Here is a 15,830-nt window from a genome sequence, read left to right as displayed (position 1 = left end):
TGTGTCTCACTCTGCTGTAGTTCCGGCATCACATACAGCAGGTACTCGCCTTGACAGCAGGAGAGACATGGCTCCAGACGTCCCAGTCACACACGGCACCCGACCGAGACCTCAAGTATCCCTGTGCATCCGCGGCCCACAGGTAAGACTCCCGGGAGCCCGTACACTCGCACCGCCTGCGGGACCGCTCCTCCGATACAATGCTTCACCAGCTCCTCGGCGACCTCACACATATAAACTTCGGGCCACTTGATACGTCTCAGCTTCCCGGTATCGCACCGGTACTCTTCCTCAGGCCAGGGTATAAACCTAGGCGGGCTCTTCTATATTCATCTGTAGTTATGCCCTCACCGACAGGGCCAGTAGGTATGGGTGGCTTCCCAGCGACGTCCTGCTGTTTTCCGGACCCCTACCAGGCTGGGTCAAGGAAAATAGTCGCTCAGGTTGCTGGAAGTTAGCTCTTTCCCATAGAGCGTCGTGCTAGCATTCCCTCTGCTAGCTCCGCCCTCACCGGAAGCTTTTGGCTGTGTATCTGTGTGTGTAGGTGAGCTTTTGGCAGTGTATCTGTGTGTGCCTATCTGTGTGTGCCTGTGTGTGTAGGTGAGCTCTTGGCAGTGTATCTGTGTGTGCCTATCTGTGTGTGCCTGTGTGTGTAGGTGAGCTTATGGCAGTGTATCTGTGTGTGTAGGTGAGTTTATGGCAGTGTATCTGTGTGTGTAGGTGAGTTTATGGCAGTGTATCTGTGTGTGTAGGTGAGCTTATGGCAGTGTATCTGTGTGTGTAGGTGAGTTTATGGCAGTGTATCTGTGTGTGCCTGTGTGTGTAGGTGAGTTTATGGCAGTGTATCTGTGTGTGCCTGTGTGTGTAGGTGAGTTTATGGCAGTGTATCTGTGTGTGTAGGTGAGCTTATGGCAGTGTATCTGTGTGTGTAGGTGAGTTTATGGCAGTGTATCTGTGTGTGTAGGTGAGCTTATGGCAGTGTACCTGTGTGTGTAGGTGAGCTTATGGCAGTGTATCTGTGTGTGCCTGTGTGTGTATCTGTGTGTGTAGGTGAGCATATGGCAGTGTATCTGTGTGTGCCTGTGTGTGTGTGTGTACCTGTGTGTAGGTGAGCTATTGGCAGTGTATCTGTGGGTGTAGGTGAGCTTATGGCAGTATATCTGTGTGCGTAGGTGAGCTTATGGCAGTATATCTGTGTGCGTAGGTGAGCTTATGGCAGTATATCTGTGTGCGTAGGTGAGCTTATGGCAGTATATCTGTGTGCGTAGGTGAGCTTATGGCAGTATATCTGTGTGCGTAGGTGAGCTTATGGCAGTATATCTGTGTGCGTAGGTGAGCTTATGGCAGTGTATATGTGTGTGTAGGTGAGCTCTTGGCAGTGTATCTGTGTGTGCCTATCTGTGTGTGCCTCTGTGTGTAGGTGAGCTCTTGGTAGTGTATCTGTGTGTGCCTATCTGTGTGTGCCTGTGTGTGTAGGTGAGCTTATGGCAGTGTATCCGTGTGTGTAGGTGAGTTTATGGCAGTGTATCTGTGTGTGTAGGTGAGTTTATGGCAGTGTATCTGGGTGTAGGTGAGTTTATGGCAGTGTATCTGTGTGTGTAGGTGAGCTTATGGCAGTGTATCTGTGTGTGCCTGTGTGTGTGTATCTGTGTGTGTAGGTGAGCTTATGGCAGTGTATCTGTGTGTGTAGGTGAGCTTATGGCAGTGTATCTGTGTGTGTAGGTGAGTTTATGGCAGTGTATCTGTGTGTGTAGGTGAGTTTATGGCAGTGTATCTGTGTGTGTAGGTGAGTTTATGGCAGTATATCTGTGTGTGTAGGTGAGCTTATGGCAGTGTATCTGTGTGTGTAGGTGAGCTAATGGCAGTGTATCTGTGTGTGTAGGTGAGCTTATGGCAGTGTATCTGTGTGTGTAGGTGAGCTTATGGCAGTGTATCCGTGTGTGTAGGTGAGTTTATGGCAGTATATCCGTGTGTGTAGGTGAGTTTATGGCAGTGTATCCGTGTGTGTAGGTGAGCTTATGGCAGTGTATCCGTGTGTGTAGGTGAGTTTATGGCAGTGTATCTGTGTGTGTAGGTGAGTTTATGGCAGTGTATCTGTGTTAGTAGGTGAGCTTATGGCAGTGTATCTGTGTGTGTAGGTGAGCTTATGGCAGTGTATCTGTGTGTGTAGGTGAGCTTATGGCAGTGTATCTGTGTGTGTAGGTGAGCTTATGGCAGTGTATCTGTGTGCGTAGGTGAGTTTATGGCAGTGTATCTGTGTGTGTAGGTGAACTTATGGCAGTGTATCTGTGTGCGTAGGTGAGTTTATGGCAGTGTATCTGTGTGTGTAGGTGAGCTTATGGCAGTGTATCTGTGTGCGTAGGTGAGTTTATGGCAGTGTATCTGTGTGTGTAGGTGAGTTTATGGCAGTGTATCTGTGTGTGTAGGTGAGTTTATGGCAGTGTATCTGTGTGCGTAGATGAGTTTATGGCAGTGTATCTGTGTGTGTAGGTGAGTTTATGGCAGTTTATCTGTGTGTGTAGGTGAGTTTATGGCAGTGTATCTGTGTGTGTCTGTGTGTGTGTATCTGTGTGTGTAGATGAGTTTATGGCAGTGTATCTGTGTGTGTAGGTGAGTTTATGGCAGTGTATCTGTGTGTGTAGGTGAGTTTATGGCAGTGTATATGGGTGTAGGTGAGTTTATGGCAGTGTATCTGTGTGTGTAGGTGAGTTTATGGCAGTGTATCTGGGTGTAGGTGAGTTTATGGCAGTGTATCTGTGTGTGTAGGTGAGTTTATGGCAGTGTATCTGTGTATGTAGGTGAGTTTATGGCAGTGTATCTGGGTGTAGGTGAGTTTATGGCAGTGTATCTGTGTGTGTAGGTGAGCTTATGGCAGTGTATCTGTGTGTGTCTGTGTGTGTGTATCTGTGTGTGTAGGTGAGCTTATGGCAGTGTATCTGTGTGTGCCTGTGTGTGTGTATCTGTGTGCGTAGGTGAGCTTATGGCAGTGTATCCGTGTGTGTAGGTGAGTTTATGGCAGTGTATCTGGGTGTAGGTGAGTTTATGGCAGTGTATCTGTGTGTGTAGGTGAGCTTATGGCAGTGTATCTGTGTGTGCCTGTGTGTGTGTATCTGTGTGTGTAGGTGAGCTTATGGCAGTGTATCCGTGTGTGTAGGTGAGTTTATGGCAGTGTATCTGTGTGTGTAGGTGAGTTTATGGCAGTGTATCTGTGTGTGTAGGTGAGTTTATGGCAGTGTATCTGTGTGTGTAGGTGAGCTCTTGGTAGTGTATCTGTGTGTGCCTATCTGTGTGTGCCTGTGTGTGTAGGTGAGTTTATGGCAGTGTATCCGTGTGTGTAGGTGAGTTTATGGCAGTGTATCTGGGTGTAGGTGAGTTTATGGCAGTGTATCTGTGTGTGTAGGTGAGCTTATGGCAGTGTATCTGTGTGTGTAGGTGAGTTTATGGCAGTGTATCTGTGTGTGTAGGTGAGTTTATGGCAGTGTATCTGTGTGTGTCTGTGTGTGTGTATCTGTGTGTGTAGATGAGTTTATGGCAGTGTATCTGTGTGTGCCTGTGTGTGTGTATCTGTGTGTGTAGATGAGTTTATGGCAGTGTATCTGTGTGTGTAGGTGAGTTTATGTCAGTGTATCTGTGTGTGTAGGTGAGTTTATGGCAGTGTATCTGGGTGTAGGTGAGTTTATGGCAGTGTATCTGGGTGTAGGTGAGTTTATGGCAGTGTATCTGTGTGTGTAGGTGAGTTTATGGCAGTGTATCTGTGTGTGTAGGTCAGTTTATGGCAGTGTATCTGGGTGTAGGTGAGTTTATGGCAGTGTATCTGTGTGTGCAGGTGAGTTTATGGCAGTGTATCTGGGTGTAGGTGAGTTTATGGCAGTGTATCTGTGTGTGTAGGTGAGTTTATGGCAGTGTATCTGGGTGTGCCTGTGTGTGTGTATCTGTGTGTGTAGGTGAGCTTATGGCAGTGTATCTGTGTGTGCCTGTGTGTGTGTATCTGTGTGTGTAGGTGAGTTTATGGCAGTGTATCTGTGTGTGTAGGTGAGTTTATGGCAGTGTATCTGTGTGTGTAGGTGAGTTTATGGCAGTGTATCTGTGTGTGCCTATCTGTGTGTGCCTGTGTGTGTAGGTGTGTTTATGGCAGTGTATCTGTGTGTGTAGGTGAGCTTATGGCAATGTATCTGTGTGTGCCTGTGTGTGTGTGTATCTGTGTGCGTAGGTGAGCTTTTGGCAGTGTATCTGTGTGTGCCTGTGTGTGTGTATCTGTGTGCGTAGGTAAACTTTTGGCAGTGTATCTGTGTGTGCCTGTGTGTATCTGTGTGTGTAGGTGAGCTCTTGGTAGTGTATCTGTGTGTGCCTATCTGTGTGTGCCTGTGTGTGTAGGTGAGCTTATGGCAGTGTATCCGTGTGTGTAGGTGAGTTTATGGCAGTGTATCTGGGTGTAGGTGAGTTTATGGCAGTGTATCTGTGTGTGTAGGTGAGCTTATGGCAGTGTATCTGTGTGTGCCTGTGTGTGTGTATCTGTGTGTGTAGGTGAGCTTATGGCAGTGTATCTGTGTGTGTAGGTGAGTTTATGGCAGTGTATCTGGGTGTAGGTGAGTTTATGGCAGTGTATATGTGTGTGTAGGTGAGTTTATGGCAGTGTATCTGTGTGTGCCTATCTGTGTGTGCCTGTGTGTGTAGGTGAGTTTATGGCAGTGTATCTGTGTGTGTAGGTGAGCTTATGGCAGTGTATCTGTGTGTGCCTGTGTGTGTGTATCTGTGTGCGTAGGTGAGCTTTTGGCAGTGTATCTGTGTGTGCCTGTGTGTGTGTATCTGTGTGCGTAGGTGAGCTTTTGGCAGTGTATCTGTGTGTGCCTGTGTGCCTCTGTGTGTAGGTGAGCTCTTGGTAGTGTATCTGTGTGTGCCTATCTGTGTGTGCCTGTGTGTGTAGGTGAGCTTATGGCAGTGTATCCGTGTGTGTAGGTGAGTTTATGGCAGTGTATCTGGGTGTAGGTGAGTTTATGGCAGTGTATCTGTGTGTGCCTGTGTGTGTGTGTATCTGTGTGCGTAGGTGAGCTTATGGCAGTGTATCTGTGTGTGCCTGTGTGTGTGTATCTGTGTGCGTAGGTGAGCTTATGGCAGTGTATCTGTGTGTGCCTGTGTGTGTGTATCTGTGTGCGTAGGTGAGCTTATGGCAGTGTATCTGTGTGTGCCTGTGTGTGTGTATCTGTGTGCGTAGGTGAGCTTTTGGCAGTGTATCTGTGTGTGCCTGTGTGTGTGTATCTGTGTGCGTAGGTGAGCTTTTGGCAGTGTATCTGTGTGTGCCTGTGTGTATCTGTGTGTGTAGGTGAGCTCTTGGTAGTGTATCTGTGTGTGCCTATCTGTGTGTGCCTGTGTGTGTGTGCCTGTGTGTGTAGGTGAGCTTATGGCAGTGTATCCGTGTGTGTAGGTGAGTTTATGGCAGTGTATCTGGGTGTAGGTGAGTTTATGGCAGTGTATCTGGGTGTAGGTGAGTTTATGGCAGTGTATCTGTGTGTGCCTGTGTGTGTGTATCTGTGTGCGTAGGTGAGCTTATGGCAGTGTATCTGTGTGTGCCTGTGTGTGTGTATCTGTGTGCGTAGGTGAGCTTATGGCAGTGTGCCTGTGTGTGCCTGTGTGTGTGTATCTGTGTGCGTAGGTGAGCTTATGGAAGTGTATCTGTGTGTGCCTGTGTGTGTATCTGTGTGCGTAGGTGAGCTTTTGGCAGTGTATCTGTGTGTGCCTGTGTGTATCTGTGTGTGTAGGTGAGCTCTTGGTAGTGTATCTGTGTGTGCCTGTGTGTGTAGGTGAGCTTATGGCAGTGTATCCGTGTGTGTAGGTGAGTTTATGGCAGTGTATCTGGGTGTAGGTGAGTTTATGGCAGTGTATCTGTGTGTGCCTGTGTGTGTGTATCTGTGTGCATAGGTGAGCTTATGGCAGTGTATCTGTGTGTGCCTGTGTGTGTGTATCTGTGTGCGTAGGTGAGCTTTTGGCAGTGTATCTGTGTGTGCCTGTGTGTATCTGTGTGTGTAGGTGAGCTCTTGGTAGTGTATCTGTGTGTGCCTATCTGTGTGTGCCTGTGTGTGTGTGCCTGTGTGTGTAGGTGAGCTTATGGCAGTGTATCCGTGTGTGTAGGTGAGTTTATGGCAGTGTATCTGGGTGTAGGTGAGTTTATGGCAGTGTATCTGGGCGTAGGTGAGCTTATGGCAGTGTATCTGTGTGTGCCTGTGTGTGTGTATCTGTGTGCATAGGTGAGCTTATGGCAGTGTATCTGTGTGTGCCTGTGTGTGTGTATCTGTGTGCGTAGGTGAGCTTATGGCAGTGTATCTGTGTGTGCCTGTGTGTGTGTATCTGTGTGCGTAGGTGAGCTTATGGAAGTGTATCTGTGTGTGCCTGTGTGTGTATCTGTGTGCGTAGGTGAGCTTTTGGCAGTGTATCTGTGTGTGCCTGTGTGTATCTGTGTGTGTAGGTGAGCTCTTGGTAGTGTATCTGTGTGTGCCTGTGTGTGTAGGTGAGCTTATGGCAGTGTATCCGTGTGTGTAGGTGAGTTTATGGCAGTGTATCTGGGTGTAGGTGAGTTTATGGCAGTGTATCTGTGTGTGCCTGTGTGTGTGTATCTGTGTGCGTAGGTGAGCTTATGGCAGTGTATCTGTGTGTGCCTGTGTGTGTGTGTATCTGTGTGTGCCTGTGTGTGTGTGTATCTGTGTGTGCCTGTGTGTGTGTATCTGTGTGTGCCTGTGTGTGTGTATCTGTGTGCGTAGGTGAGTTTATGGCAGTGTATCCGTGTGTGTAGGTGAGTTTATGGCAGTGTATCTGTGTGTGTAGGTGAGTTTATGGCAGTGTATCTGTGTGTGTAGGTGAGCTTATGGCAGTGTATCTGTGTGTGCCTGTGTGTGTGTATCTGTGTGCGTAGGTGAGCTTTTGGCAGTGTATCTGTGTGTGTAGGTGAGCTTTTGGCAGTGTATCTGTGTGCGTAGGTGAGTTTATGGCAGTGTATCTGGGTGTAGGTGATTTTTTGGCAGTGTATCTGTGTGTGTAGGTGAGCTTATGGCAGTGTATCTGTGTGTGCCTGTGTGTGTGTATCTGTGTGCGTAGGTGAGCTTTTGGCAGTGTATCTGTTCATATGACGCTTAGTAAGAAAGTAACGTTCTCACTGTAGAGACCTTTGAATTTAGTGTTAGGCTCAAGGGCAGCAGCATGAAGAATAGGCGAGAGTGCCTAAGTTATATAGTGAGACCTTATTAAAGTCATTTATATACATGGATAAGCACAAATAAAGGGACCTCCTGATACAGGAATGACAAGCTCCTATTTTTTACATTACTAACAAATGTCTTATGACCAAGGCCCCTATTTATCAAAGGTCTTGCGGACCTGATCAGTTAGGGGGTTTTAGGTTTGGGGGTTTAGATGATAGTTTATAACTTTGCATTGTGAGGGGATGGCGGTTTAGGGGTGAATAGTTTATTTATGTACTTGGCAATGTGGGGGAATGTCGGTTGAAGGGTTATTAGTATGATTTATCTATTTAAATGTGGGGGGATGGCGGTTGAAGGGTTAATAGTATTATTTATCTATTTAAATGTTGCAGGATGGCGGTTGAAGGGTTAATAGTATTATTTATCTATTTAAATGTGAGGGGATGGCGGTTGAAGGGTTAATAGTATTATTTATCTATTTAAATGTTGCGGGATGGCGGTTGAAGGGTTAATAGTATGATTTATCTATTTAAATGTGGGGGGATGGCGGTTGAAGGGTTAATAGTATTATTTATCTTTTGCAATGTGGGGGGATGGCGGATTAGGGTTTATTAGGCTAGGGGCTTATGGTAGGGTGTTAGGTTTTCTTCAAAACAAAATTCATTTTCCTTGAGTAGGGTTTTTTTCCACTTTTTTCTCCATTTATTTCTATGAGGGATCACATGCATGCACATGTGAAAATTCCGCTAGCGATTTTTGCGATTTTCGGGCTACCTCTAAATATCAGTTTTTTTCATCTTGTAATACGAGCGGAACCCGAAAATGGCAAAAGGCCTAATGCTAGCAATGTTTTCGTTAGCCAAAATTTTAGGTTTATAGCAGTACTTATAATCTAGCCCTCTACCTGCCCCATTTCTTAAATCACCTCCATTTTGTAAACAATTGTGATCGACCACATAATATTTAAAAAGTTCCTGGTGCAATTTTACACAGTTCCAGGACCCTGTCTAAACTATTTCTGCTTCAGTTGTAAAGTTACAATAATTGCTTTTACTGTAATCATAACAAAAAATAGAATGTATTAAATTTTCAAATATTATATTTTAAAAAAAATAATTGAGCCAAAATTCTAGAAACCCACTGAAACTAATTTGATTCCAAATTTAAAATAGTAATAATAATAATTGTTTGGATTGTGTCCATGGCAAAAAAACAAACGGCTAGATTACGAGTTTTGCGGTAAACTGAAAAAGCAGCGTTAACAGGTCCTAACGCTGCTTTTTTACTACCGCTGGTATTACGAGTCTTGCAGGTTTAGGGGCACCGCACACTTTTTTGGCCTTACCGCAAAACGACTTACGTAAACTTCGTAAAGTCTTTTTTCTATGGGACTTGCAAAGCGCTGGTATTACAAGTCTGTCCTGGGAGGCCAAAAAGTGAGCGATACACCGTCTCCCGTCAAGATTCCTACCGCATTTTAAAGTCAGTAGTTATGAGTTTTATGTTACAACGCCGTAGCATAAAACTCATAATTAAAGTGCTAAAATGTACACTAACACCCATAAACTACCTATTAACCCCTAAACCGAGGCCCTCTCACATCGCAAACACTATAATACATTTATTAACCCCTAATATTTCGCTCCGGACATTGCCGCCACTATAATAAACATTCTAACCCCTAATCCGCTGCACTCCCACCTCGTAAACACTATTTAAATATTATTAACCCCTAATCTGTCGCCCCTAACATCGCCGACACCTACCTACAATTATTAATCCCTAATCTGCCACCCCCAACGTCGCCACCACTATATTAACCCCTTGTATTAACCCCTAAATCTAAGTCTAAGCCTAACCCTAACACCCCCTAACTTAAATATAATTAAAATAAATCTAAATAAAAATTACAATTAATAACTAAATAATTCCTATTTAAAACTAAATACTTCCCTTTAAAATAAACCAGAAGCTAGCTACAATATAACTAATAGTTACATTGTAGCTATCTTAGGTTTTATTGTTAATTCACAGGCAAGTTTGTATTTATTTTAACTAGGTAGAATAGTTACTAAATAGTTATTAGCTATTTAATAACTACCTAGCTAAAATAAATACAAATTCACCTCTAAAATAAAACCTAACCTATGTTACAATAACACCTAACACTACACTACAATTAAATAAATTCCCTACATTAAATACAATTAAATAAATTAAATTAAATTAGCTAAATCACAAAAACAAAAACACTAAATTACACAAAATAGAAAACAAATTACAGATCTTTAAACTAATTACACCTAATCTAATAGCCCTATCAAAATAAAAAAGCCCCTCAAAATAAAAAAAAAACCCTAGCCTAAACTAAACTATCATTAGAACTTAAAAGGGCCTTTTGCGGGGCATTGCCCCAAAGAAATCAGCTCTTTCACCTGTAAAAAAAAATACAAACACCCCCCCCAACAGTAAAACCCACCACTCACAAAACCAACCCCCCAAATAAAATACTAACTAAAAAAACCTAAGCTCCCCATTCCCCTGAAAAGGGCATTTGTATGGGCATTGCCCTTAAAAGGGCATAGCTCTATTGCAGGCCCAAAGCCCTAACCTAAAAAAATAAACCCACCTAATACACCCTTAAAAAAATCCTAACATCAACCCCCGAAGATTCACTTACCGGGAGAAGTCTTCATCCAAGCGGCAAGATTTCCTTATGGAAGCCAGCAGAAGTGGTCCTCCAGACGGGCAGAAGTGGTGCTCCAGATGGGCAGAAGTCTTCATCCAGATGGCATCTTCTATCTTCATCCTTCTGGCGCGGAGTGGGTTCATCTTCTTCTTCCAATGGACTAACGACGAATGAAGGTACCTTTAAATGACGTCATCCAAGATGGCGTCCCCTAGATTCTGATTAGCTGATAGAATTCTATCAGCCAATCTAAATTAAGGTAGAAAAAATCCTATTGGCTGATTGGATCAGCCAATAGGATTGAGCTCGCATTCCATTAGCTAATTGGAACAGCCAATAGAATGCAAGATCAATCCTATTGGCTGATTTTTTCTTCCTTAATTCCTATTGGCTGATAGAATTCTATCAGCCAATCGAAATCTAAGGGACGCCATCTTGGATGACGTCATTTAAAGGTACCTTCATTCGTCGTTAGTCCGTCGGAAGAAGAGGATGCTTTGCGTCGGATGTCTTGAAGATGGACCCGCTCCGCGCCGGAAGGATTAAGATAGAAGATGCCGTCTGGATGAAGACTTCTGCCTGTCTGGAGGACCACTTCTGCCCATCTGAAGGACCAGTTCTGCCAGCTTAGTTGAGGACATCTTGCCGCTTGGATGAAGACTTCTCCCGGTAAGTGAATCTTCAGGGGTTAGTGTTAGGATTTTAAGGGTGTATTGGGTGGAGTTATTTTTTAGGTTATGGCTTTGGGCCTGCAATAGAGCTAAATGCCCTTTTAAGGGCAATGCCCATACAAATACCCTTTTCAGGGCAATGGGGAGATTAGGTTTTTTTTAGTTAGGGTTTTATTTGGGGGGTTGGTTGTGGGGGTGGGGGGTTGTTTGTATATTTTTTTACAGGTAAAAGAGCTGATTTCTTTGGGGCAATGCCCCGCAAAAGGCCCTTTTAAGGGCTATTGGTAGTTTACTTTAGCCTAGGGCTTTTTTATTTTGATAGGGCTATTAGATTAGGTGTAATTAGTTTAAATATCTTGTAATTTGTTTTTTATTTTCTGTAATTTAGTGGTTTTTTTTGTGATTTAGCTAATTTAATTTATTTAATTGTATTTAATGTAGGTAATTTATTTAATTATAGTGTAGTGTTAGGTGTTATTGCAACATAGGTTAGGTTTTATTTTACAGGCGAATTTGTATTTATTTTAGCTAGGTAGTTAGTAAATAGTTAATAACTATTTAGTAGCTATTCTACCTATTTAAAATAAATACAAATTTGCCTGTAAAATATAAATAAACCCTAAGCTAGATACAATGTAACTATTAGTTATACTGTAGCTAGTTTTGGGTTTATTTTATAGCTAAGTATTTAGTTTTAAAAAGGAATTATTTAGTTAGTAATAGTAATATTTATTTAGATTTATTTTAATTATATTTAAGTTAGGGGGTGTTAGGGGTTAATACATTTAGTATAATGGTGGCAACATTGGGGGAGGTAGATTAGGGGTTATTAAATATAATGTAGTTGTCGGCGATGTTGGGAGCAGTAGATTAGGGGTTAATAAGTATAATGTAGGTGGCGGCGATGTCCGAGCGGCAGATTAGGGGTTAAGAAATGTAGGTAGGTTGCAGTGACATTGGGGACGGCAGATTAGGGGTTAATAAATATAATGTAGGTGTGGGCGATGTTGGTGGCAGCAGATTAGGGGTTAATAAGTATAATGTAGGTGGAGGCGGTGTCCAGAGCAGCAGATTAGGGGTTAATATATATAATGCAGGTGTCGGCGATGTTGGGGGTGCAGATTAGGGGTTAATAAGTAAGATTAGGGTTGTTTAGACTCGGGGTTCATGTTAGGGTGTTAGGTGTAAACATAAATTTTGTTTCCCCATAGGAATCAATGGGGCTGCGTTACTGAGTTTTATGCTGCTTTATTGAAGGTGTTCGGCTTTTTTTCAGCTGGCTCTCCCCATTGATGTCTATGGGGAAATCGTGCACGAGCACGTAAAACCAGCTCACCGCTGACTTAAGCAGCGCTGGTATTGGAGTGAGAAATGGAGCTAAATTTTGCTCTATGCTCACTTTTAGTCTTTTAACGCCGGGTTTGTAAAAACCTGTAATACCAGCGCTGCAGGTAAGTGAGCGGTGAGAATAAAGTGCACGTTAGCAACACACCCCTGTTACCGCAAAACTCATAATCTAGCCGAAAGTTTTAAATCTGAAAATATATTTTAAAAATACTTGATTTCAAAATCTATCTAATACATTTTCTGCTAAGTATAATAAGAATATTTGCTTGTAACTAGGGATGGGTGAATGTATTTATATTCGAATTTGAATGTTAGAACGAATGTTATTGCAGAAATTCGATTTACATAATAAGAACAAATTTTCTCAAAAATTCTATAAATCGAATGCTATTTACAGTTTTCGAATGTCACTTTCTAATTCGAATGTTCATAATTAAATTGAATGACCACGTTTGAAATTTCAAATGTAACAATCGATTAGTTCATGTGGTATGGAATTTAGTAAATTGATACATAATAGATACAAATATATCAATTTGAATGTATCTATTTTGAATATTGCATTAGAAATACTATTACAAATATATACATTTGAATTTTTCAAATTAGAATATTGCTTAATTCAAATACATGAAACAAATGCTAGAATGTTGTAGACACAAACATTCGAAATTCTAAACGAATGAACAAATGTGTTGAAATTCGTTTTTCGAATGTTGTGAAACATTCGCCCATCCCTACTTGTAACCACGACAAATAAAAACAGAATGTCTAAATGTATTTTATACAGTGTGTGTATATTTATATACTTATTTATTTATATTTATTTATTCATATAAGTAGTAATAAAAATGAAACTTACCCAATTCCAGTGTAAGAGAAATTTTGTAAGATTTTCTCATTAGGTAATATTTTAAGCATAAATTCTGTTTTTGTGTCCCTTTTCTTCTCTTTGTAAGTCTTGTATGATAATAAAAGCAAAATGCTAAGCAGCGCTAAAGCTATTGATGTCTTCAACTTCATTCTTCAAGAAAAAACAAATAAAGAAAAAATCATTTTAGCAATATTCCTGTTATCTATAAGAACATGTTATGTATTAGATACAGTGATACAGTTCCAGGTAGTATAGAAATATGTATACATTAAATTGTGTGTTTCTTCCTTTCTCAAGTCTGAGGCCACAGGTTGTGTGTGTGTATATATATATACACACAGTATCTCAGAAAAGTTAGTACACCCCTCACATTTTTGTAAATATGTTATTATATCTTTTCATTTGACAACACTGAAGAAATGACACTTTGCTGCAACGTAAAGTAGTGAGTGTACAGCCTGCACTACACTGCTATATACACACACAGGCACACACAGATACACTGCTATATGCACACACAGGCACACACAGATACACTGCTATATGCGCACACACAGGCACACACAGATACACTGCTATATGCGCACACACAGGCACACAGATACACTGCTATATGCACACACACAGGCACACACAGATACACTGCTATATGCACACACACAGATACACTGCTATATGCACACACACACACAGATACACTGCTATATGCACACACACAGGCACACACACACACAGATACACTGCTATATGCACACACACAGGCACACACAGATACACTGCTATATGCACACACACAGATACACTGCTATATGCACACACACACAAACAGATACACTGCTATATGCACACACACAGGCACACACACACAGATACACTGCTATATGCACACACACAGGCACACATACACAGATACACTGCTATATGCACACACACACAGATACACTGCTATATGCACACACAGGCACACACAGATACACTGCTATATGCACACACACACAGATACACTGCTATATGCACACACAGGCACACACAGATACACTGCTATATGCACACACACAGGCACACAGATACACTGCTATATGCATATACACACAGGCACACACTGATACACTGCTATATGCACACACACAGGCACACAGATACACTGCTATATGCACACACACAGGCACACAGATACACTGATATATGCACACACACACACACACACACACAGATAAACTGCTATATGCACACACACAGGCACACACAGATACACTGCTATATGCACACACACACACAGATACAATGCTATATGCACACACACACACAGATACACTGCTATATGCACACACACACACACAGATACACTGCTATATGCACACACACACACACACACAGATACACTGCTATATGCACACACACACACATATACACTGCTATATGCACACACACACACACAGATACACTGCTATATGCGCACACACACACACAGATACACTGCTATATGCGCACACACACACACAGATACACTGCTATATGCGCACACACACACACAGATACACTGCTATATGCACACACACACACACAGATACACTGCTATATGCGCACACACACACACAGATACACTGCTATATGCGCACACACACACACAGATACACTGCTATATGCGCACACACACACACAGATACACTGCTATATGCGCACACACACACACAGATACACTGCTATATGCACAGACACACACAGATACACTGCTATATGCACAGACACACACAGATACACTGCTATATGCACACACACAGATACACTGCTATATGCACAGACACACACAGATACACTGCTATATGCACAGACACACAGATACACTGCTATATGCACAGACACACACAGATACACTGCTATATGCACACACACAGATACACTGCTATATGCACACACACACACACACACACACACACAGATGCACTGCTATATGCACACACACACAGATACACTGCTATATGCACACACACAGGCACACACAGATACACTGCTATATGCGCACACACAGGCACACAGATACACTGCTATATGCACACACACACAGATACACTGCTATATGCACACACAGGCACACACAGATACACTGCTATATGCACACACACACAGATACACTGCTATATGCACACACACACAGGCACACACAGATACACTGATATATGCACACACACAGGCCCACACAGATACACTGCTATATGCACACACACAGGCACACACAGATACACTGCTATATGCACACATACACACACAGGCACACAGATAAACTGCTATATGCACACACACAGGCACACAGATACACTGCTATATGCACACACACAGGCACACACAGATACACTGCTATATGCACACACACACAGATACACTGCTATATGCACACACACACAGATACACTGATATATGCACACACACAGGCACACACAGATACACTGCTATATGCACACACACAGGCACACAGATACACTGCTATATGCATATACACACAGGCACACACAGATACACTGCTATATGCACACACACACACAGATACACTGCTATATGCACACACACAGGCACACACACACACACAGATACACTGCTATATGCACACACACAGGCACACACAGATACACTGCTATATGCACACACACACACAGATACACTGCTATATGCACACACACAGGCACACACACACAGATACACTGCTATATGCACACACACAGGCACACACACACAGATACACTGCTATATGCACACACACACAGATACACTGCTATATGCACACACAGGCACACACAGATACACTGCTATATGCACACACACACAGATACACTGCTATATGCACACACAGGCACACACAGATACACTGCTATATGCACACACACAGGCACACAGATACACTGCTATATGCATATACACACAGGCACACACTGATACACTGCTATATGCACACACACAGGCACACAGATACACTGCTATATGCACACACACAGGCACACACACACACACAGATACACTGCTATATGCACACACACAGGCACACACACACACACAGATACACTGCT

General features: G+C 42.8%; 1 protein-coding gene across 2 annotated transcripts in view; it reads right to left on the bottom strand.

Moving 5' to 3' along the window:
• The window catches only part of LOC128665795 (beta-1,4 N-acetylgalactosaminyltransferase 2-like), a 325,846-nt gene that overhangs the window by 250,504 nt on the left and 59,512 nt on the right, over nucleotides 1-15,830 (bottom strand). For both annotated transcript variants that reach the window (XM_053719997.1, XM_053719998.1), the window contains exon 2: nucleotides 12,760-12,921. In XM_053719997.1, the coding sequence (XP_053575972.1) occupies nucleotides 12,760-12,920 (161 nt within the window). In that variant the 5' untranslated portion in view covers nucleotide 12,921. The remainder of the gene's footprint in view (nucleotides 1-12,759; nucleotides 12,922-15,830) is intronic.

Source organism: Bombina bombina, chromosome 7, assembly GCF_027579735.1.
Source record: "Bombina bombina isolate aBomBom1 chromosome 7, aBomBom1.pri, whole genome shotgun sequence".
Taxonomy (NCBI): domain Eukaryota; kingdom Metazoa; phylum Chordata; class Amphibia; order Anura; family Bombinatoridae; genus Bombina; species Bombina bombina.
This window is presented reverse-complemented; position numbering and strand designations above follow the sequence as displayed.